Source organism: Delphinapterus leucas, chromosome 19 (assembly GCF_059928025.1).
Source record: "Delphinapterus leucas isolate spDelLeu-1000000601 "Yukka" chromosome 19, BTC_Dleu_Yukka2, whole genome shotgun sequence".
Taxonomy (NCBI): domain Eukaryota; kingdom Metazoa; phylum Chordata; class Mammalia; order Artiodactyla; family Monodontidae; genus Delphinapterus; species Delphinapterus leucas.
In genome coordinates this window covers 19,411,230-19,435,520 of record NC_143147.1, presented here as the reverse complement: position 1 = coordinate 19,435,520, position 24,291 = coordinate 19,411,230, and the positions used below count along the sequence as shown (strand labels likewise).

At 37.1% G+C, this 24,291-nt stretch overlaps 1 protein-coding gene across 4 annotated transcripts in view; it reads left to right on the top strand.

Moving 5' to 3' along the window:
* PAFAH1B1 (platelet activating factor acetylhydrolase 1b regulatory subunit 1) overlaps positions 1–24,291 on the top strand; it is a 74,208-nt gene that overhangs the window by 36,266 nt on the left and 13,651 nt on the right. For 3 of the 4 annotated variants that reach the window (XM_089900626.1, XM_022596177.3, XM_022596178.3), the window contains exons 3-5: positions 22,360–22,444; positions 22,750–22,824; positions 23,692–23,898. In XM_089900626.1, the coding sequence (XP_089756752.1) occupies positions 22,360–22,444; positions 22,750–22,824; positions 23,692–23,898 (367 nt within the window). Of the gene's footprint in view, positions 1–22,359; positions 22,445–22,749; positions 22,825–23,000; positions 23,227–23,691; positions 23,899–24,291 lie in introns of those variants that run through there. The other variant, XM_089900627.1, reaches the window with a different exon arrangement.

Here is a 24,291-nt window from a genome sequence, read left to right as displayed (position 1 = left end):
GGTCATCACAGAGCACCGAGCTGAGCTCCCTGTGCTATATACAGCAGGTTCCCACTAGCTATCTATTTTATACATGGTAGTATATATATGTCAATCCTAATCTCCCAATTCGTCCCACCCTCCCCTTCCCCCCACCCATGTCCACATGTCCATTCTCTACATCTGCATCTCTATTCCTTCCCTGGATATAGGTTCATCTGTACCATTTTTCTAGCTTCCACATATATGAGTTAATATACGATATTTGTTTTTCTCTTTCTGACTTACTTCACTCCACAGTATTTTTTTTAAAACCATTTGAGAGTAAGTTGCATTCATGAACGACCTTTCCCCCAGGTACTTCATTGTGCGGTTCCTAAGAATAACTATATTTTTTTATAAAACCACAGTACAGTTAGCAATTTCAGTAAAATATAACATCATCACAATACTTTTTATTTAATCTACATCAATTTTGTTAATTGGGCCAATAATGTCCTTTATAGCATTTTTTCCCCCTCTCTGGTACACCATCCAGTCTAGGATTAGGTATATTTAGTTGTCATGTCACTTTAGTCTCATTTAACCTGGAACATTTCCTCAACATTTCTTTGTTTTTTATGACACTAATATTTTTGAATAGTCTTAAAAAAATTCTTTTTATTGAATGAAAGATTCTTTAAATTCTATAGTGCTTTACAATTTTCAGAAGCTTCACACATGATTTTATATAATCCCATAGTAACCCTTTTTTCCTCCCTACTCCTAAGTTGCCCCTTCCCCACTTCCGTCACCCCACTGGTAACTAACCACTGGCTTGTCCTCTATATCTGTGAGTCTGCTTCTTTTTTGTTTTATCCACTAGTTTGTTGTATTTTTTTTAGATTCCACATATCAGTGATATCATACAGTATTTGTCTTTCTCTATCTGGCTTAGGTCACTTAGCATAATGCCCTCCAAGTCCATCCACGTTGCTGCAAATGGCAAGATTTTCTTTCTTTTTTTGACTGAGTAGTATTCCATTGTATATATATCACATCTTCTTTACCCATTCATCTGTTGGCGGACACTTAGGTTGCTTCCATACTTTGGCAATTGTAAGTAATGCTGCTGTGAACATTGGGGTGCATGTATCTTTTCAAATTAGTGTTTTTGTTTCTTTCAATATGTACACAGGAGTAGAATTGCTGGGTCATAAGGTAGCTCTATTTTTAGTTTTTTGAGAAACCTCCTTACCTTTTTCCACGGTGGCTGCACCAATTTACATTCCCACCAACAGTGTATGAGGGTTCTCTTTTCTTGCCAGCGTTTGTTATTTGTGAGTCTTTTTTTTTTTTTAATAGAGTATTTCTCATTTTATGTTTGTCTGTTTCCTCATGATTAGATCCAGTTTATGCATTCTTGGACAGAATACTACATAAATAATTTTGTATTCTTTTCAGGATATCATATTTAGGGACACAGAATGTCCATTTGTCCCTCAATGATGATGTTAATTTTGATCACTCAGTCTAAATGTCTGATGTCTGCACTATATAGTTGCTTTTATTTCCTTTTCAGCAGATAAGTGGGGAGATATTTTAAGATCATGCAAACATTTTTCTTTCCTGTCGATAACTTCTCTCCTAGATTTAACATCCATTGATGATTCTTGCTTGAATGATTCTATACTACAGTGGTGGCAAAGTGATGATTTTCTAACCCCACTACTCATTCTTCATTTGTTAGCACTCGGCATTTTACTGTAATCAGTGGACCTTCTTTTTCTCCTTTTTATATCCTTCTCTTTTCATTGTTGGTATTAACTCATGGGCTCTTATATTTTCAGTTATCATTCTTTACTATTGTACTGTTTTGGTGCTTGAATTGTCCCAGATTGTCCCATAGGAGCCTCTTCAGTTGGCTCTTATCTATGCCCCTGTCATTTTTTGTGAGCACCTCCTTACTTTCTAGGGTAACAGGATATTCCAAGCTTATTGTTTACCTATCCTGTCTTAACCTTAGAATCAGCCGTTGCTCTAGAAAGCCCTGGTTCCTCTTAGTGGGGAATGGTATTTGAGACCAAGATATGGGCACTAAGTATACTCATTACTACTGGGATGTCTTTGCTTCTGGGCCCTTTAAGTAGACAGAACTAGGACATACATGTATGTATTAACACATATACAGACCCCCTAGCTCATATGTGTACTAAAGTTTCTCAGTCTTTGCACAGTTGACGTTTTGCGCCGAATAATTCTTTGCTGTGGGGGCTGTCCTGTACGCTCTTGGTTGTTTAGCAACATCCCTAGCTTCTACCCACTAGGTGCTACAACCAAAAATATCTCTAGATGTTGCCACTGTCCTCTAGGAGGGCTGTCATACTTCCAAAATAGTTTTAGAATTATTACGCTCATACTACTACAAAAAACAAATCTCCTGGAAAGGGTCCAGAGTTTGTATGCAGTTATCCCCCCATCCATCCTGCCCAAGACTGAGAGTATATAATCAAATACTGTGTTTGTAAGTTACGTGGATTTGTTTTGTACTGTTTTTTCTTCACTCTTCATGTAGTTATATCATTCATTTGAAATACAGTTGGGTTCATGTGTTCTAGTGTTTCAGTTTCTGTGTTTTGCATCACGTCCCCTTCCCATCTTCTCTAGTTGCGGCGAGCTGGGGGTACTCTTCCTTGCGGTACATGGACTTAATTGCGATGGCTTCTCTTGTTGCAGAGCACGGGCTCTAGGTGTGCAGGCTTAGTAGTTGTGGCATGCGGGCTTCAGTAGTTGTGGCTTGCAGGCTCTAGAGCACAGGCTCAGTAGTTGTGGCACACAGGCTTAGTTGCTCCGCGGCATGTGGGATCTTCCTAGACCAGGGCTTGGACCCGTGTGCCCTGTGTTGGCAGGTGGATTCTTAACCACTGCACCACCAGGGAAGCCTGCAAATGTACTTTTATAAGCCTACAAATGTACTTTTATATTATTGAAGGCATGTCTGGTTTTTAATCATTCTTGTTTCTAAGTCACTTCAGATCCTTTTCTTCTAGATAACTGTGTGAGCTGACTGCAAGTCATGCGTATTACCCTCATAATCAGGATGAATATTTAAACATGGCCAAGAATAGAGCTTATATATATATGTGTGTGTGTATATATATATATATATATATATTTATTTATTTATTTTTGGCTGCGTTGGGTCTTTGTTGCTGCACACGGGCTTTCTCTAGTTGCCGCGAGCGGGGGCTACTCTTTGTTGCAGTGCGCGGGCTTCTCATTGTGATGGCTTCTCTTGTTGTGGTAGGCCCGCGGGCTTCAGTAGTTGTGGCTCACAGGCTCTAGAGCGCAGGCTCAGTAGTTGTGGCGCATGGGCTTAGTTGCTCCGCGGCATGTGGGATCTTCCCGGACCAGGGCTCGAACCCATGTCCCCTGCATTGGCAGGTGAATTCTTAACCACTGCGCCACCGGGGAAGGCCCAAGAATAGAGCTTGTAATTTGGCTAAAAATCAGTTGAGAAGGAGAGAACCTAATTTCAGGTGGCCAAGTTTTTATAGAATTTGAGATAAGAATTGACTTAAAAGTGCTCATCAAGCAAAAAAAAATTGTCTTACAGATCTAAATGTAAATTTGGGAAGTAGATTTAGTGTCTTCCAATTTTTAGTAAGGAAATAAAATGAAGGGATTTGCTTTTTCTCCTGTTTTTGAAAATGATGTGAACATATATTTACTATGATAGCAAGAAACAAATGTTTTTGTACCTCTTACAAGTAGGATATTTTTTGGCACCTCTGTTAGCCTTTGTAACATTTTAGCATTTCTGAAGGTTGGATAGCAGTTAGGCTATAAAATTCTTTGAGGTGTTTTTGGAAAAGAAATGAAATTAATTTTAACAAACTTGAAACAGGTAGTTTGTGATTCAGCTCAGCAAATGTGTATTGCCTGCCTTCTGTGTTCTTACTACTCTAGGGCATATAAACATGAATAATAACATGAAAACATTTTTGTGGATATGACAAACATCTTTATTTTATAGATAAATCAAGGATGGGAGAAATTAAAATTATCCAATTTTATGACACTAATAGAGACAGTTTTCTGACTTTAAGTTCACTATTCATTAAACAAAATTCCATTACCAAAACTAATATATGTCAAAAGTAAACATAACCCCCTACTTTCTCAGTCCCACTTTCCAGAAGTGTCCACCATCACCTCTGTATATTATAATTTTTTCACATATTTTCATGTTTTTACAAAAATTACATGAACATCTGTTTTTCCTTAAGAGTTATAAGATAGAATTATACTTTACAACCTGTTTTTAATACTTTTTGTCACCCTTTCTTTGAGTTTGGAAATGGTACTATCTGTTGTTAGTTCATCTAATAGCTACTTATAGCAAAATAAACTTATACCTCTATTTTTTTTTTTTTTTTTTCGCGATATGTGGGCCTCTCACTGTTGTGGCCTCTCCCTCCGCGGGGCACAGGCTCCGGACGCGCAGGCTCAGCGGCCATGGCTCACAGGCCCAGCCCCTCCACGGCACGTGGGATCTTCCCGGACCGGGGCATGAACCCGCGTCCCCTGCATCGGCAGGCGGACTCTCAACCACTGCGCCACCAGGGAAGCCCTCTATTGTTTTTTTTAATCAAATTTTACACATTGATTTCCCCCTATGAAAGATGAAGGAAGTCTGTTACTTATATGTTGTTCTGGTTGATAATATTTGTACTGTTTGATTTGATGTTCACCCCTAGTTCCTTTGTGCCACAACTTTCCCATTCTTGTATTTTTTAACAGCTGTAATGAAGTATAGTTGATATACAAGTAACTGTACCTATTTAATGTGTACAATTTGATGAGTTTGGACCATTCTTGTATTCTTTTTTTTTTTTTTTGCGGTACGCGGGCCTCTCACTGTTGTGGCCTCTCCCATTACGGAGCACAGGCTCCGGACGCGCAGGCTCAGCGGCCATGGCTCACGGGCCTAGCTGCTCCGCGGCATGTGGGATCTTCCCGGACCGGGGCATGAACCCGTGTTCCTTGCATCGGCAGGCAGACTCTCAACCACTGCGCCACCAGGGAAGCCCCTGTATTCTTATTTTGATTCCTCTATTGTTGGGTAGATTTTGTCATTATGTACCTTTTTGAAGATGGACTCATAAATAGACCTCTGTGGGTCTTTGCATGCTAGAGACTAATTTTTTCTTGCTCCCAAAATGAATGACAAATGAAAAGTGAACAATTTTTAGATTACACATTTTTCCCAAACAGAGTTATAAATATTAAGGAAAAAAAATTGCCATGCATTAGACTGCAAAGAAAATCTCAAATTCCAAAAAAGCAGAAATCACATAGGGCTCATTTGCTGACCATAATGCAATAAAAATATAAATTAATAGCAAAAGGAGAGAAAAGAGAAATCTATTCATGTGAACATTTAAAAATATACTTCTAAATAACTGTGGAATAAAGAGAGAAAAATAAAACTTAGGAAGTGAAGAAATCAGTAATAGTGAGGGTACTCACCTCAGGGATATAGCCTACATAGCATACAGAAAATTAGATGGTCTTTACTCTTAAGAAAAAAAAAACAAAGATGAGAAATGAACGTTCAATTCAAGAAAAAAGGAAAATAAGGTTAAAGGAAGCAGAGGGAAGGAATTAATAATAAGAGCAGAAATTAATGAAATAGAAAATATAAGTTGGTAACTTGTTTGGTAAAATTAAAAACTAGCTTTAAAAATAGACAAAACTGGGGCTTCCCTGGTTGCACAGTGGTTAAGAATCCACCTGCCAATGCAGGGGACACGGGTTCGAGCCCTGGTCCAGAAAGTATCCCACATGCTGCGGAGCAACTAAGCCCGTGCGCCACAACTACTGAGCCTGCACTCTAGAGCCCGCGAGTCACAACTACTGAAGCCCACATGCCTAGAGCCCGTGCTCCGCAACAAGAGAAGCCACCGCAATGAGAAGCCTGCGCGCCGCAACGAAGAGTAGCCCCCACTCACCACAACTAAAGAATGCCTGTGCACGGCAACAAAGACCCAACGCAGCCAAAAATTAATTTAAAAAATTGATAGTAGGGGAAATTGCAGTGGGGCTTGGAGAATATGGGAATGCTGCACTACCTACTCAATTTGTTTCTGTAAATCTAAAACTGTTCTAAAAAATAAAGTCTAAAAAAAGGATGTTACAGAGTATGTAAATATGAAAAGGTTTTTTAAAAAATAGACAAAACTGAAAGAAAAAAGACACAAATGAACAATATAGTAATGAAAAAGGCAGCATAAAATGAACTCAGGGGATTTTCAAAATTATGAGAATGTTCTATCCTATTAGATTTGAAAATCTAAATGACCTGAGTGATTTTCTAGGAAAATATATATGATAAAATTTGTTCAGGAAGAGGTGGAAAACTTGAATAGATAATTGACTGTAGAGGAAATGGTAAAAATAGCTACAGATATCAAGTCCAGACGATTTTCAAGCCTAGACTTTCTGTCAAGTCTTTAAGGACCAATAACTTCCCAGATTATGTTGTCTATTCCAGAACACAGAAAAAGGTGGAAAACTTAGGAGCTCATTTTGTAAGGGTAGATAGAATAACCCTGATAGCGACACTAGGCAAAAGGAAAATAACAGCGAACATTACACACTAATTTTTTACGTGAACTCAGATATAAAGATACTAAATAATATAACAACTGAATCCAGTAGCATATGAGAAAAGTTAATCATGGCCAAGTATGATTTATCCCAGAAATGCAAAGATTTTTCAGTATTTAGAAACCTGTTAGTGTAATTACTATATTAATAAATAGGAGAAAAAAATGTGATCAATCCAGGAAATACAGAAATAGTATTTTTAATAATCCTGATTGTTAGAAGTTTCTGAGAAAATAAGGAATAGGATATTTTCTTAACGTGATTAAGGCTTGTTGCCAGAAATTTACAGCAAACATTAGAAATATCAAGTGCATTTCCATTAAAGTCTAGAAGAAGTTCAGAATCCCTACGTTCCTGCTACCATTTAAACTTTATTTGAGATTCTAGGCAATGCAGTGAGGCAACAAAAAGAATTAGATAAAACTACAGGAAAGGAAGAGACCAAATATATTTGTAGGTGATAGCATCTACGTAGGAAATCCAACAGAATCAACTATAGAATGGTTGGGTTTAGTATGGTGGCCATAAACAAGATGGCATTCAAAAATAAATTGTTTTTATTATCAGGTAATATAGTAGAAAAGATTACTTTGCCCTGTTTCTAGTGAAAAATGTGAACAATGGGAAGGTGTCAGAACTTTCATATTATTAATAAAATTAAATAGAATCCCAATCAAAATCCAAACAGAATTTTTCATGAACTTGACCAGCTTGATTTGAAAAGTCATCTGGAAGAGAAAAATGGTTATGAAAAAATTATAAAGGATTAATGAGAAAGCAACTAATTGTACCAGATATCCAAACATTAATACAAAGGTGGTAAGTAAAATATTTGTGGACTAGGCAAATAGGTTAAAGGGACAGATAAAGTTCAGAGACAGGCCCATTTATCCATAGAAATTAAGCGTATGGTAAAAGTGCCTTTTCACATCAATAGAGAAAAGATGTACTGTTCAGCAAATAGTGTTAGTACAGCACATTGTTAAGATAAACTTGAATTCAGATGAAGTAAAAGCCCAAATGTTGTTAAACACATAAAAATTACAGTGTAGAGGACTTACCTGGTGGCACAGTGGTCGAGAATCCGCCTGCCAATGCAGGGGACAGGGGTTCAAACCCTGGTCTGGGAAGATCCCACATGCCATGGAGCAACTAAGGCCATGTGCCACAACTACTAAGCCTGCACTCTAGAGCCTGTGAGCCACAACTGCTGAGCCTGCATGCCACAACTACTGAAGCCCGCGCTCTGCAACAAGAGAAGCCACTGCAATGAGAAGTCCGTGCACCGCAACGAAGAGTAGTCCCAGCTTGCTGCAACTAGAGAAAGTCTGCGCACAGCAACGAAGACACAATGCAGCCATAAATAAATAAATAAATAAATAATTGTGGTATAGAAATGGTAGAAGAAAATACAGCCTTTTGGTAGGAAAAGACTTCCTAAAGATACCAAATGTGGAAAACAAAAGAAGTGGTAAATCTGACTATATCGAATTATAAAAGTTTTATAAGAAGAAAGACCTAAAACAAAATTAAAATACAAGCGACCTGCTGTGGAAAATATCTGCAACACATATAACAACAGAATGGCATCTAGAGTATATAAAGAAGTCCTAAAAATTGATTAAAAAATTATCACAAACAACCAGTAGAAAAAATATTACTAAGGCCATTCACAAACAAAACAAATTTTAAAATTGGCCAGTAAACATGTGACATAGTATTTAACATCTGTAAACAAAACAAGATACAGTTTGTTCTTTAAACAATTGTCCAAAATGAAAATGATGATAACCTTGGCTAGCAAGGGTGAAGGGAAATGGCTTCTCTCAGGTACCGGATGGATGTATACATTGTTATAATTTCTTTAAAGGTCAGTTTGACAGTATCTTTTAAAATATGTTCTTTGATCTAACAATTTTCTTTATAAAGAGCTCTTTTTAGCACATATGCAAATATTTCTGTATGGATAGCTGTGTAAAATTATGTATGTTTATTGCATTGTTTTCAGTGGTAAGAAACTGGTAACAACCTAAAACGGTCTATCATTAGGGGTATGTTAAATATAGTACATCCATTCTATGGGATACTGTATATCAGCTTAAAAATGTGGTATATTTATGTGTATCTACACATAAAGAGGTGTAAAATCTATTGTTCAGTCAAATAATCTGGTTGTTAAATAAGATGATATGATACGTTTCTGTTAAACACCCACACACACAACTGTGCATTTCTTTTGTGCCTATATCTGTGTAGATGCACAGATAAAGGCCTGAAAGGATATACACTAAACTGTTAACAGTGGTTACCTCTGACGAGAAGAATGAAATTGGATAAAGGTAGAACGAAGATTTCTGACAGTATTGTTTCAGTATTTTAGAAAGCAAATATATTTACTTTTTGTGTAAATAAAATAAAAATTTAATGGATTTTCTTTTAAACAAAAAAACTATAGATAATTAATATTCTCTGGCATTATAGGTTGCAATGGAGAAGCTTTAGGTATTTCTCTGGCATTATAGGTTGCAATGGAGAAGCTTTAAGTCAGCCTGTTTCTCCTTGCTTTTCTGCCTAGGGTATCCATAGTATTTGTTCACTTATCTTCATGTTCACCAAGGTAGGTTTTGGATATTCTTTATTTTAAGAACATTTGCTCTTATTATATCAGTATTTGGTTATATCGTATTATGTCTTTTTGGATTCCTTTTGTTTTGATTTATTTTTAGTTTTATGTTACCTTAGATTTTTTTTGAAGGTATAGAGTGTTCATCTATAATTTTCTGCTGCTTCCAGGGGTTATTCTTCCTCTCTAAAGCATGCTTTTCTCTCTATTTTACTTGCTTTGCTACTTTTCCTCTTCTCCTCTTAAAAAAGTTTGCACGGGTCCTTTGTGGCATTTTTGAGGGCAGTTCTGTTCGTGGGAAAAAGTGAGACAAAGCTGGCATAGCTTGAAATTGAGTGTGCTGTCTTAGTACACCTTTCTACCATATTAGTACAGTCCTTTGCCCTTGGGGCGTTTTACCTCAGCTTTCCACGACCTTCCCAGGTGAGCTAATCTTCCTCAAGTGATCTCAAGGCTTTTTTGGATAATTTATTGTTTGTCTCTGTTAGCTAATTCTGGCTGGCTTGTGTAAAGCTAATTCTCTTTACCCTTCTCTTAAATCCTGCTTTACCTGTAGACAGCTTCACTGCTCTAAAAATCCCCTGTGCTTGCATCGTCCCTCCTTCCTCTCTCCAAAACCCCTGGCAACCACTGATCTTTTTACTGTCTCTGTAGTTTTGCCATTTCCAAAAGTTGAAATCACGTGGTATGAGGCTTTTCAGAATGACTTCTTTCACTTAGCAATGTGCATTTAAGGTTCCTTCATGTCTTTTTGTTACTATAATATATTTTTAAGCTGTGTTTTGCTTTAAAAAACTAACCTCTTCAGTTAGTTGAGGTGTTCAAGTTTCTCTTCTGCATACATTTGAACATTGTATATATTTAGTATCTATTAAAGAGTGGTTCTGTCCTGGCCTTTAAAAAAAAGTAAAGATCTGTACTTCCCTACACACTTAAAATTGTACATGGGAGTACACTACTACCTCTGTGAATTAGAATCTTCCTAACACTGAGTAAGAAAAGTAAAATACATGAATTGGGTGCTGGGACTGAAATGAGACTGTAACTAATTCATATCCTCTCAGTTTCAAATTTTTATTTTAAAAAGCTATGTATTTTCTTTGACTATAAAAATAAGTATATATTTAAACATAAACTTCTTAATATATTGCTTTCATCTGGCTTATGTTTTGAGGTTCTGCTGCTTTTTAAACTTTAAAAGGTTGATAATAATGAAACCTGTAACCATATTTCCTTGGGGTGAAAGAGTATGATGCCTTCTGAGTCTTCAAAGGAAGATTAAAATATTCTCAGTTTGTGTTATATTTAATCTTTTTATTCTTTGTAAGTTTTTAATTGAAATATTTCATTCAGTAGAATGCATCATATTCTCATCATTCCAGATAACAAATAATGACTTAACTATAATTTAGGAGTACTGGTATTTTCTCCTGTTGTTAATGTTAGACTTGTCAAAACAATAACCTAGTAAACAAAAACACATACTTCATTTGTGAAATTAAACCAAAATTATAAAATTGCTGAATGTTTCAAAAACTATATTTTGACATTTGTAGGGAAGAGTGAAATGTAGGCATCTCTAAAGATAATAAAGATGTGGTCATCAATTTCAAAATTGTTGATTTTTCTATAGAACTCATACAAAGCTTTTATTGTGTCATATGACATTTCATTTCACTGAAATTTTTTATTGTATTCTAGAGGATTGTATTAGAAGAGAAGTCATACTGTAAAAGAGAGGAAGGCAGTGCCACCAATACTATTAAGGAAGTTGAGAAAATTATATGCTGAGTGGCTCCTATTGTCTATGTGAGATTGAAGGTCAGCTGAAAGGTGGGATGCAATTAGGTATTTGAGTGTGCGAAAAGGAGACCAGGGACAAGTGAATGATTCATCAGGCAGCACTGGAATGACAACCACTTGACCCATACCAGTTGTAAAAATACAAATCCATTATTAGCTGTATTGTAGATCATTGACCATCTTGCTGTTCAGTGCAGAATTAAAATTATGCTCCGTCAGCAAATGGAACTTGTATTTAGCCAGGTAATTCTGAGGATGCTTGTTGTGACTATGACTTGATTTTAAGGGATCTTTACTTTTTACTTTTATGCTTTAGGGCTTGGCTAACTTATGATGCTCTTCCTTTATTTAGTTAGTATCCCATCTAATCTTCCTATATGCTTCTGTTAAGTAAGTCTTAAAAATATCACTTAAACTAAACTACCTTTTCTTGCCTTGCATGTCCTTCATAATCTGTTTTGTCCTGTCTTTCAGCCATTTTTCTCATATCCTAATCTCATTTCCATTTTTATATCTATTATTTAGATAGATCACTTTTGAGCAATTTTAAGTAAAAGTGATTATTAGCATGCTTTTCTTGTTCTCAACTTTAATGCAAATATTTCTAGTGCTTTACCATTAACTATAACATTTGTTGGTTGAAGGTTTAAGGGGTTTCTTTTTAAAATACATTTTTAAAAATATTTATTTATTTGGCTGGGCCAGGTCTTTAGTTGAGGCATGCAGGATCTTTAGTTGCAGCATGTGGACTCTTAGTTGCAGCAGGCAAGCGGGATCTCGTTCCCTGACCAGGGATCAAACCCGGGCCCCCTGCATTGGGAGCGTGGAGTCTTAACTGCTTGACCACCAGGGAAATCTCTAAAATATTAATAAGAGATGTCTTTTTTTGTTTTTGGAGTTTGAGCTTTTTTTTTTTTTTTTAACATCTTTATTGGAGTATAGTTGCTTTACAATGGTGTGTTAGTTTCTACTTTATAACAAAGTGAATCAGCTATACATATACATATATCCCCATATCTCCTCCCTCTTGCGTCTCCCTTCCACCCTCCCTATCCCACCCCTCTAGGTGGTCACAAAGCACCGAGCTGATCTCCTGTGCTATGCAGCTACTTCCCAGTAGCTATCTATTTTACATTTGATAGTATATATAAGTCCATGCCACTCTCTCACTTCGTCCCAAGTCCATTCTCTACGTCTGTGTCATTATTCCTGTCCTGCCCCTAGGTTCTTCAGAACCTTTTGTTTTTTTTTTTAGATTCCATACATATGTGTTAGCATACGGTATTTGTTTTTCTCTTTCTGACTTACTTCACTCTGTATGACAAACTCTAGGTCCATTCACCTCACTACAAATAACTCAATTTTGTTTCTTTTTATGGCTGAGTAATATTCCATTGTATATATGTGCCACATCTTCTTTATCCATTCATCTGTCAATGGACGCTTAGGTTGCTTCCATGTCCTGGCTATTGTAAATAGAGCTGCAGTGAACATTGTGGTACATGACTCTTTTTGAATTATGGTTTTCTCAGGGTATATGCCCAGTAGTGGGACTGCTGGGCCATATGGTACTTCTATTTTTAGTTTTTTAAGGAACCTCCATACTGTTCTCCACCGTGGCTGTGTCAATTTACATTCCCACCAACAGTGCAAGAGGGTTCCCTTTTCTCCACCCACTCCAGCATTTATTGTTTGTAGATTTTTTGGTGATGGCCCTTCTGCCTGGTGTGAGGTTTTTGTAGTTTTGCATTTCTCTAATGCAAAACTCATTGTAGTTTTGATTTGCATTTCTCTAATGATTAGTGATGTTGAGCATTCTTTCATGTGTTTGTTGGCAGTCTGTATATCTTCTTTGGAGAAATGTCTGTTTAGGTCTTCTGCCCATTTTTGGATTGGGTTGTTTGTTTTTTTTGATATGGAGCTGCATGAGCTGCTTGTAAATTTTGGAGATTAATTAATCCTTTGTCAGTTGCATCATTTGCAAATATTTTCTCCCATTCTGAGGGTTGTCTTTTCATCTTGTTTATGGTTTCCTTTGCTGAGCAAAAGCTTTTAAGTTTCATTAGGTCCCTTTTGTTTATTTTTGTTCTTATTTCCATTTCTCTAGGAGGTGGGTCAAAAAGGATCTTGCTGTGATTTATGTCATAGAGTGTTCTGCCTATGTTTTCCTCTAACAGTTTTATAGTGTCTGGCCTTACATTTAGGTCTTTAATCCATTTTGAGTTTATTTTTGTGTATGGTGTTAGGCAGTGTTCTAATTTCATTTTTTCACATGTAGCTGCCCAGTTTTCCCAGCACCATTTGTAGAAGAGGCAGTATTTTCTCCATTGTATATTCTTGCCTCCTTTGTCAAAGATAAGGTGACCATATGTGTGTGGGTTTATCTCTGGGCTTTCTATCCTGTTCCATTGATCTATATTTCTGTTTTTGTGCCAGTACCATACTGTTTTGATTACTGTAGCTTTGTAGTAGTGTCTGAAGTGCAGGAGCCTGATTCCTCCAGCTCTGTTTTTCTTTCTCAAGATTGCTTTGGCTATTCGGGGTCTTTTGTGTTTTCATACAAATTGTGAAATTTTTTGTTCTAGTTCTGTGATGCCATTGGTAGTTTGATAGGGATTGCGTTGAATCTGTAGATTGCTTTGGGTAGTGTAGTCATTTTTACAATGTTGATTCTTCCAATCCAAGAACATGGTATATATCTCTCCATCTGTTTGTATCATCTTTAATTTCTTTCATCACTGTCTTATAGTTTTCTGCATACAGGTCTTTTGTCTCCTTAGGTAGGTTTATTCCTAGGTATTTTATTCTTTTTGTTGCAGTGGTAAAAGGGAGTGTTTCCTTAATTTCTCTTTCAGATTTGTCATCATTAGTGTATAGGAATGCAAGAGATTTCTGTGCATTAATTTTGTATCCTGTTACTTTACCAAATTCATTAGCTCTAGTTTAGAGCTAATAGATTAGCTCTAGTAGTTTTCTGGTAGCATCTTTAGGATTCTCTGTGTATAGTAATCATGTCATCTGTAAACAGTGACAGCTTTACTTCTTCTTTTCCAATTTGAATTCCTTTTATTTCTTTTTCTTCTCTGATTGCTGTGGCTAAAACTTCCAAAACTATGTTGAGTAATAGTGGTAAGAGTGAGCAACCTTGTCTTGTTCCTGATCTTAGTGGAAATGGTTTCAGTTTTTCACCATTGAGAATGATGTTTGCTGTGGGTTTGTCATATATGGCCTTTATTATGTTGAGGTAAGTTCTCTTTATGCCTACTTTCTGGAGGGTTTTTATCATAAATGGGTGTTGAATTTTGTCGAAAGAATAAGAAATATCTTTTTTAATGTTAATGAAGACCTTTCTTTTTTTTTTTTGCTGTACTCGGGCCTTTCACTGCTGTGGCCTCTCCCGCTGCGGAGCACAGGCTCTGGACGCGCAGGCTCAGCGGCCATGGCTTACGGGCCCAGCCAGTCTGCGGCATGTGGGATCTTCCCAGACCGGGGCACGAACCTGTGTCCCCTGCATCGGCAGGCGGACTCTCAACCACTGTGCCACCAGGGAAGCCCACAACTTCTTTTTAATGTCAGTCAGTAATACACATGTGTATCACTAATTTGAAACAACATAATTGGGAGGCTGGCCCAGTTAGTGTGAAATGATGTCACAATCACACCTTCATTTACGTTATTGTAAGATTACTTTTTTTTTTTTTTTTTTGTGGTACGCGGGCCTCTCACTGTTGTGGCCTCTCCCGTTGCGGAGCACAGGCTCCGGACGCGCAGGCTCAGCGGCATGGCTCATGGGCCCAGCCGCTCCACGGCATGTGGGATCTTCCCGGACCAGGGCACGAACCCGTGTCCCTTGCATCGGCAGGCTGACTCTCAACCACTGCGCCACCAGGGAAGCCCAGTAAGGTTACTTTTCTTAACAGATTAAAAGAGTAAAGAAGAAGACATAAACAAGGGGGAGGATCAAAACTGAACTGTTCAGTGGTGCCTTCTGCTTTGTTGTCGTTCCATTACTCAAAAAATTTCGTCTAAATATGAGAATGAAAAGTAATAATGCTTTTTTTGTGTGTTCATGTTTTTGGTTTTGCCTTTTTAAAAGAAATCCAACATGGTATACTTATATACCATTTTACTGCTGCTGTGGTATGGAGAGTGAGGGATGGATGTTACCTCAGACCCAGATCTCTGCTGAAGAGAAATGGTAACTGACAGGCTAGTATACCAGGCGCATATTCTTTTGCTTAATGATGAAGATAAAGGTCCACTCACCCTGGCTCAGCCAAATTTTATTTTCCTTTACTTCATCACTGCCAGAATAAGGTCTCATTGTAACCTCTTGCTGTGCTTATACTTGTCCCAAGACTGGTAGTAGTTGAATCCTGGACTACCCTTTTGGGGTAAGTATCTTCAAGTGTGATGATGAAGGATGATCATTGTAACCCTTTGTCAGGGCCCATAAGGTTGGAGAGGTGTAAGACCTATGGCCAGGAACTCATCATATCAGTGCTCCCCTTTCCCCAGAGATTCAGTGGGTGGCTGTAGCATATTTAAGAAGTCATGTTACCTACCTGTCTAAGACTTAGTTAATATCCTATGGCAGCAGCTTATGGAATGACCTGCAGTAGTGTCTCTGCACTTGAAATGAACTTTATTCACATCTTCCCCAGTACTATGTAGTTCATCTTGGTGTTTGTCTAAAATGGCATAGCCTGGGGTGTTCTGAGGGTTGTCTTCTGGAACAGGGCACTAAAGATGATGATGTACTTCTGGGGGTGTGAGCTTGTATGCTTGATCCTGCTGGGTCTTCTCGTTATCTTAGTGGTGTGCCCTCCTAACCCTGCAGACATCCCACAGTCATTGGGCCACTGCAGACTTTTAGAACAGTGCACATTAACTCTATTGCTTTCCTCATTCTTGAATATGTGAGATCAGTGTATCTTTTCTGATGGGCCTGGTAAGAAAACATCTGTTTGTCAGCTACTGACTTAACCTTGTTTCTCCTCATATAAACAATAAAATTTAACTATTTATAGAATTCCTAGAACATTTTTATTCAACCTCAGAATGCTAGAGTACACAGTTTAGGGCTTCCCTGGCGGCGCAGTGGTTGAGAGTCCGCCTGCCGATGCAGGGGACACGGGTTCATGCCCCGGTCCGGGAAGATCCCACATGCTGCGGAGCGGCTGGGCCCGTGAGCCATGGCCGCTGAGCCTGCGCGTCCGGAGCCTGTGCTCCGCAATGGGAGAGGCCACAACAGTGAGAGGCCCGCGCACCACAAAAAATAAATAAACAAAATAGAGTACACAGTTTGAAGAAATACTGTTATTGTCATTTTGGTTTCAAAAGGCCGAATTTTTGATTCTCAGCTTCACCATTTATTAGCCAAAAATATCAGTTAAGCTCTGTGAGCCTCAGTTTCTTTACCTGTGAAAAACAGCTTCCATCTCAGTCTCCTGTAACGCATGCTCTGTAATACCCTTTGCTTCAATTTATATTCGTAAGAGATGCAGGGGACCCTGAAGTATTCCGCCTTTATTGTTAGTGCTATTGTTGGTGCTATCCAATCTTTTTAGAGTTGTTTTTGTTTAACTAGCAGTTCATAGCATTTAGAAAAACTTTTGAAACTCTTATCTCCCTTTATAAGAGTGTGAGGGTGTGTATGGATTGGTACTGTGGCATATTATGTTATGACTGATACCACAGCTACAAAAATTATCCTAGGGATATAAGAACAATGAAGAGAGTGTAAGAAGTCAGCTAAAATGCTTAGAATATAATCCTTGCATTTTAATAAACTTGAAATAGTTTAGAAAAACAAACACAATCTCATTTGTTACTATAATAATTTCAAAGGACAGCAGTAGAATATATCCAATGTGGTACTATTCCATATGTAAGCCTAAACTCTGTCTAACCAATTCTGTTTGTTCATACATAAAGGTCCTTCATCTCAATTCATTCTTTTGATTTTAACCATTTTCTCTGATTCTGCATGGGGTTACTGGTTTTGGTTCTACTCAGAATGTTGCACTTCTGCATGAATTTTTCTTTGATTCTAGTGATAGTTGTTTTTCTTCATCTCCTAAGGCTTAGTAGATTTATTTAACTCATGTGTATGAAGTTTCTTTGAGAGATTATTATAAACTTGTGCTTTGATGTCCACTTGTTTCCAAGGGGATAAATCTTCCATCCTAATAAAACTGATGAAAATCAACTCTAGTTCAACAGTTGAAATTAGTAGCAAACTCTAGAAGCACCTTTTAGGCTGTTAGAACCAAGATTCTTCAGTCTTATTTATTCTTTCTTTAAGTGATGGTGGTACACCTTGCCTGAGTCAGAGGTTCCACATTCTCTGGGTCAGATAGTTAGCTTAGATTTTGAGTGATGAGGTAACAGGGGCAGTGGTGCCAAGGTTATCTGGCCATGGGAACCTGACTTAAGTTTTTTGACTCTGTCAACACCACTCACCTGACATTGTGGTTAGAAGTGTGACTAAGAGGTCTAAATTATATTTGATGTGGAAATAAAATTGACTAGACTCTTCTAGGACTGGGTTGTAGACTTTGTACATCATCAGTATGTTGTACTACCCCTAATGGTATCATACTCGCTTAAACTTCAGTTTTAATTTATTTGCCATATTTTTGTATATATCCCTTGCTCTTTGGTAGTTCAGTATTATGATATTTTAATGCTATGTAATAGCTCTTTTTCTAAACTCTTAACAAGTAATACTGTTAACATTTAACCTTCATTAGATAGAAGGAGAATGCATCCCTGATATTCTCAAATCTCACTGCTCCTCCCCAACTCCAGTATTTTAGAGTGCTCATTTGAACCCTTACTGTGGAGTGGAATACTGAGGCTACTTTAAGTTCTGGAACTGCACTTGCTAAAGTCAGCAGGGACCTCTTGGTAGCCAGATTGTTTGGACACTTTTTAGACTCTACTTGACCTCTCTCAAATCTTTGTCATTGTTAGCCATTTCCATTTCTTTGAAACTCCCTTCTACATTGACTTGCTGACATCTCTTAATTCTCATACTAGGCTTCTTCACTCCCTAATGGCTTCTTAATTATTGGTATCTGTCAAGGTTCCATCATTTACTTTCTAGTCTCCTTTTTTCTTCCCATTATATACCTTCGTCCAAAGTGTCTTTCACCATTTACATGGTTTGAATCACTACTACCTGTTTAGTAATTTTCCTAAATCCTTTCCTTACGTCAGATCGATCTTTTAAGCTTCTGACCTGTATATTCATTTACCTCCTGTATCATATATCTTTACTTAAATATCTTATAGCTACTTCAAGTCAAAAGGTTTAAAACTGAACTAATTATATTCTTGCCCCGCCCTTTTTTCCTTCCTCCTCTTCTCCTGTTTCCTGTCCAAGTAAATGTTATTACCATCTACCAGAAACTTGTAAATCAACTATTTTCTCCCATCTCCCAGATCTAGTCAGTTACCAAAACAAAAGCTTAATGGTTAAAAGTATGAGTCATTCTTGGTTTCAAGAATTTGTGTGTAGGCTTGTCAGAATTCCCATCATTAAAAGCTCTGCAAATAACAAATGCTGGAGAGGGTGTGGCGAAAAGGGAACCCTCCTACACTGTTGGTGGGAATGTAAGATGGTGCAGCCACTATGGAAAACAGTATGGAGGTTCCTTAAAAAACTAAAAATAGAATTACCATATGATCTAGCAATCCTACTCTTGGGCATATACCTGGACAAAACTATAATTCAAAAAGATACACGCACCCCTGTGTTCATAGCAGCACTATTCACAAAAGCCAAAACATGGAAACAACCTAAATGTCCATCAACAGATGAATGGATAAAGAAGATGTACATATATACAATGGAATACTACTCAGCCATAAAAAAGAACGAAATAATGCCATTTGCAGCAACATGGATGCAACTAGAGATTATCAAACTAAGTGAAATAAGTCAGAAAGAGAAAGACAAATACCATATGATATCACTTATATGTGGAATCTAAAATATGGCACAAATGAACCTATCTACAGAACAGAAACACACTCACAGACATAGAGATCAAGCTTGTAGTTGCCACGGTGGGGGGTGGGGTGAGGGAGAAGGATGGATTGGGAGTCTGGGGTTGGTAGATGCAAACTATTATGTTTAGAACGGATAAACAGGACTTCCCTGGTGGCTCAGTGGTTAAGAATCAGCCTGCCAGTGCAGGGGACATGGATTCGAGCCCTGGTCTGGGAAGATCCCACATGCTGCGGAGCAGCTAAGCCCGTGCACCACAGCTTCTAAGCCTGCGCTCTAGAGCCTGCGAGCCACAACTACTGAGCCTGTGTGCCACAACTACTGAAGCCCGCACGCCTAGAGCCCGTGCTCCGCAACAATAGAAGCCACTGCAGTGAGAAGCACGTGCACCGCAGTGAAGAGTAGCCCCCACTTGCTGCAGCAGCGAAAACCCAACACAGCCAGAAAATAAAGAAAGAAAGAAATTTTTAAAAAATAGAATGGATAAACAACAAGGTTCTACTATATAGCACAGGGAACTATATCCAATCTCCTGGGATAAACCATAATGGAAAAGGATATTTAAAAAAAGAATATATATATATATATATGTGTGTGTATGTATATATGTGTGTGTGTGTGTGTGTGTGTGTATGTGTATAACTGAGTCACTTTGTACGGCAGACGTTGGCACAGCACTGTAAACCAGCTCTACTTCAATAAAAAAATTTTGAGTGTCAGGCTTTTTTAATTGCAGTATAGATCCACTTTTAAAACACTTATGAAGAAATACAATATATGGAAGTATATGAAAATGGAACAATTCTAGTTAAAGGAGGAAGGTTTTGCATTCCACCTACTTAGCCGGTTTCTTCCCCACCTACCTAATGAATGTTGATTGGAATTATTATCCTAAATTATTTCACTTCATCTTAGTTTTGTGACTTTGGATAAATCAGTCTGTCAGTTATATAGTATAGGGGTAATATACTTTTCTACAGGATGGTTTTAGGATCAAAAGAGACAGTGAATATTGTTTTTTAAATTAGATTTAACATTTTATAAAAAGTATAAATGTAACATACAACTCTTTTGAGGTGCTGTTTTATGCACATTTGGAATTACCTATATCTTTCTAATTAATCACATTTACCACACAGCATCTTTTTAAAAATATAGATGTTGGGTTAGGCCACATAGAATTTGGAAATATTGCAGAATCTTAAAAATTTAACGTCTACACTTTCTTAAAAGCTATATAAGCAGAATCAAAGGGCATCAACTGTTTGTTTTAAGTCAGTAAATGCTAACCCAAATGTTTGAAAAGTAAAGGTGGTAAAGGGATGACATTCGCAACTGCTGGTAGGAGTATAAACTGGTTACAACTCTCGGAAGCAGTTTGACAACAGCTATCAAAATGTCCTAAAAAATGTATGTCTTTTTTGTCTTAGTCTGTTCTTAGACTGCTCTAACAAAATATCATAAACTGGGTGGCTTATAAACAACAAAGATTTATTTCTCACAGTTTAGAGGCTAGGAAGTCCAAGACCAAGGAACTGGCAGATTCGGTGTCTGGTGAGGGCTCACTTCCTGGTTCCTAGTCTCTCCATAAGGACATTAACGCCATTTGTGACCTCCTCACATAGGCCCCACTTCCAAATACCATCACTTGGGGGATTAGGCCCCTCCACTAGTTATTGTACTTTAAAAAAAAATAAATTTATTTATCTATTTATTTATTTGGTTTTGGCTCCATTAGGTCTTGGTTGCTGTGTGCGGGCTTTCTCTAGTTGCGGTGAGCGGGGGCTATTCTTCATTGCGGTGCACGGGCTTCTCATTGCAGTGGCTTCTCTTGTTGTGGAGCATGGGCTGTAGGTGCGCGTGCTTCAGTAGTTGTGGCACATGGCTTCAGTAGTTGTGGCTTACGGGCTCTAGAGCACAGGCTCAGGAGTTGTGGCACACAGGCTTAGTTGCTCCGCGGCACGTGAGATCTTCCTGGACCAGTGCTTGAACCCGTCTCCCCTGCATTGGCAAGTAGATTCTTAACCACTGCGCCACTAGGGAAGTCCCTAGTTATTGTACTTTAATCTTTGGTATGCTAATAATTACCTGGAATATGAAGTGTTTGCTCGAATTCCATATTATCTTTCTCCGTTGTTTGTTCTTAACATGCCATTGAATTAAAACTTAGTCCCACCAATTCTACAGTACTGCTAGAGTGTTTTATTTCCTAAAGCATTAGGTGGGCAGTAGCATTGACATTTATACAAGGATAGTCCTAGCAGCATTGTTTGTAGTAGTAAAAGCATATGTCTCTCTGTAATGGAATACAATATTGTTTTTGAAGAGGCAGATTTACATCTGATAAAGAATGATTGCTGAGATTAAATGAGTTTATGTGACATTGTGTGTAAGACATTATCTGTAGTGTACTGCAGTTTGTTTTAAAAACACATATTAATTATCTCTAGAAGACTATGCAAGGATATATAGTTATAGGTAGATTATCACTGAAAGAATACACAAAACACTGGTAAAGTGGTTGCCTCTGGGATGGAATATTGGAGGTCAGTGGTGGAAACCACACTTTATTGTATACTTATATATTTAAAGTTTGTTTAACCTTGTGTATGTATAAACTTTTAAATTATTTAAATTAATTTGAAATGTTTTAAAGGCAATACTAAGGAAACAACTATTTCTATCACAGTGGGACTTAGGCTCAAAAATATTGAGAGACACTGGAATAGGTTGCCTTAGGAGACAGGTAGCTGATTTTTGCCTTCAAAGAATATAAGGAGAGCATGAAATTCATTTGCTAATTCAGCTTCTCTAACCTTTAAGTTCTTTCTAACTCCTCATTCTATGATAATATACTAAGTTTGTAGCTTATGCCTTTTTTTTACCCACTCTCATGGTTTAAAGTTGTCTCTAAAATTAAAATACTTATTAATTGTAATTTTATCAGAACAATTCTCCCTACAAAACTAAATTTCATTACTGTCACAAAGTGATAACTAATTATATAAGCCACATCTTGATCTTACAGCTTGTGAGGCAAGCAACACATTAGAAACATAACTGAAAGCTCAAGAACAGTGTTATAATCTTAAGGATGTACTATGACAGGATTAGCTGTTTTAGAGGCTTTGGGGGGGGTTCCTTTTCTTGTGAAATACTTGTATGATTTGGAAGGTAATACTCTTAAAAGAGTGTCTTAAGATTTATGAGTTTTTAAATAAAATATTCTTTCTTCAAAATAGAAATGAGAGTTTATTAGGAGTCATTTGAATTTGTTTTCTTTCAGAAATCGAGCTATAGCAGATTATCTTCGTTCAAATGGCTATGAAGAAGCATATTCAGTTTTTAAAAAGGAAGCTGAATTAGATATGGTATGTTTGACTTTTTACAGTTATTCATAGTATATATGAGTGGACTTTACTTAGGTATCCCTAGTTAACAGTCACCTGAGTTATTCACAGATCTTGTCATTTGTTATTGTGGTTTACTTGACACTAAACCTAGTATTCACCCTCCCCCCTCCCTTTTTTGGTATAATCAGATGTTTTTATTTATTTATTTTTATAATCAGGATATTTTTCGTAACGTTTGAACCTAACGTTTGAATGGTTTGTATGGCTTGAACTATTGTATTTTTGCCTTTTTTTTTTTTAATGTTCTCATTTTTTTTCTCTAGAATGAAGAATTAGATAAGAAATATGCTGGTCTTTTGGAAAAAAAATGGACATCTGTTATTAGATTACAAAAGAAGGTAACTAAGTCTTTTTTCTTTTAAGTTAGTTGTATTCAAAGTATTATATAAACTGAAAATATCAACATAACATAAATTATTCTTTTACATTAATTAATAATTATATTTAACCTTGAAAAGGCAAATAAAAATACATTTCTATGCATTATTATTTCTATGCATTATGACCTATACAGATCATTGCTGGTAAATGGTAATTTATGCAACCAGGGCTACTGGCTGAGTTGAATCTAACACAACCCTGACTTCAAGGAATTGGTACTGAAGAACCCATTTATGCACTTAGATGGGAAGAACACATGGAGCCAATATGATGCTGGGGAAAGAGCACTAAAGTGTGCTCTTAGACAAGTCATTTTCATCTCTGACCTTTTATTTTTATCTATAAAGTGAAGGCAATAGGTAATATTCTGGTCCTAAAATTTATACTTTTAGTAGGCAAAATTAGAATAATATTGTTATGAGTTAATCCATAAAAAGCCCTTAGAAAAGTGCCTAGCCACACAGATGCTCAGTAATGTTAGCTTTTAATATGAATATTCTGATTAGCATGTACAATGTAAACTAGAAAGGATCAAGATAGGTTCTCTACTCTTCCTCTAATTTGTATCCTGGCACCTTCCAAATTTTTCTTTGAGTTAAGGAGGTAAGACACAATTGTATTGCATTTTTCTCAATTTTTAGTTTTGTCACACTAAGATTTTAGTGATATATTTAATATAGATCATTTTCAATTAAATCTGACAAATGCTTTGTAAATTACTGAAATTTTATTCTGTGTATATGAATGCAAAATAAAGGCAGGTTTTTAAAAATATACTATTTTTATCAGAATTTATCTGTACATAACTATGTGTTCCTCTTAAGGTTATGGAATTAGAATCAAAGCTAAATGAAGCAAAAGAAGAATTTACGTCGGGTGGACCTCTTGGTCAAAAAAGAGACCCAAAAGAATGGATTCCCCGTCCACCAGAAAAATATGCATTGAGTGGTCATAGGAGTCCAGTCACTCGAGTCATTTTCCATCCTGTGTTCAGTGTTATGGTCTCTGCTTCAGAGGATGCTACAATTAAGGTAGTGATTTCAAAATTGAAAGACATACAATAGGATAATTGTTAGAAGCAACTTTAATGTTAAATTGAGTGAAAGAAATGAAAAGATCCTGAAATGAGGACCTATGCAGAGGAACAGGAGGGCCTCTTTGAAACTGTGTGATTGATTCTAAACCTTAAAAGACAGAATAAAATTTCATTGTAGCTCCTGAGAGACAAGCTGCCAAATAAGTTCACTGATGACTTTGAGAAAATTGGGTGTCACTAATGTAACATTGGACAAATATAGGTCACCCAGTGCTCGAATAACTTTTGTTCTTGAAGAATTAAAGTATAAGTATGTGCCTTACTTATTAGCAGAGGTGATAGATGAAAATACAGGATTACAAAACTAGTAATTCCGGGGGTGAATATC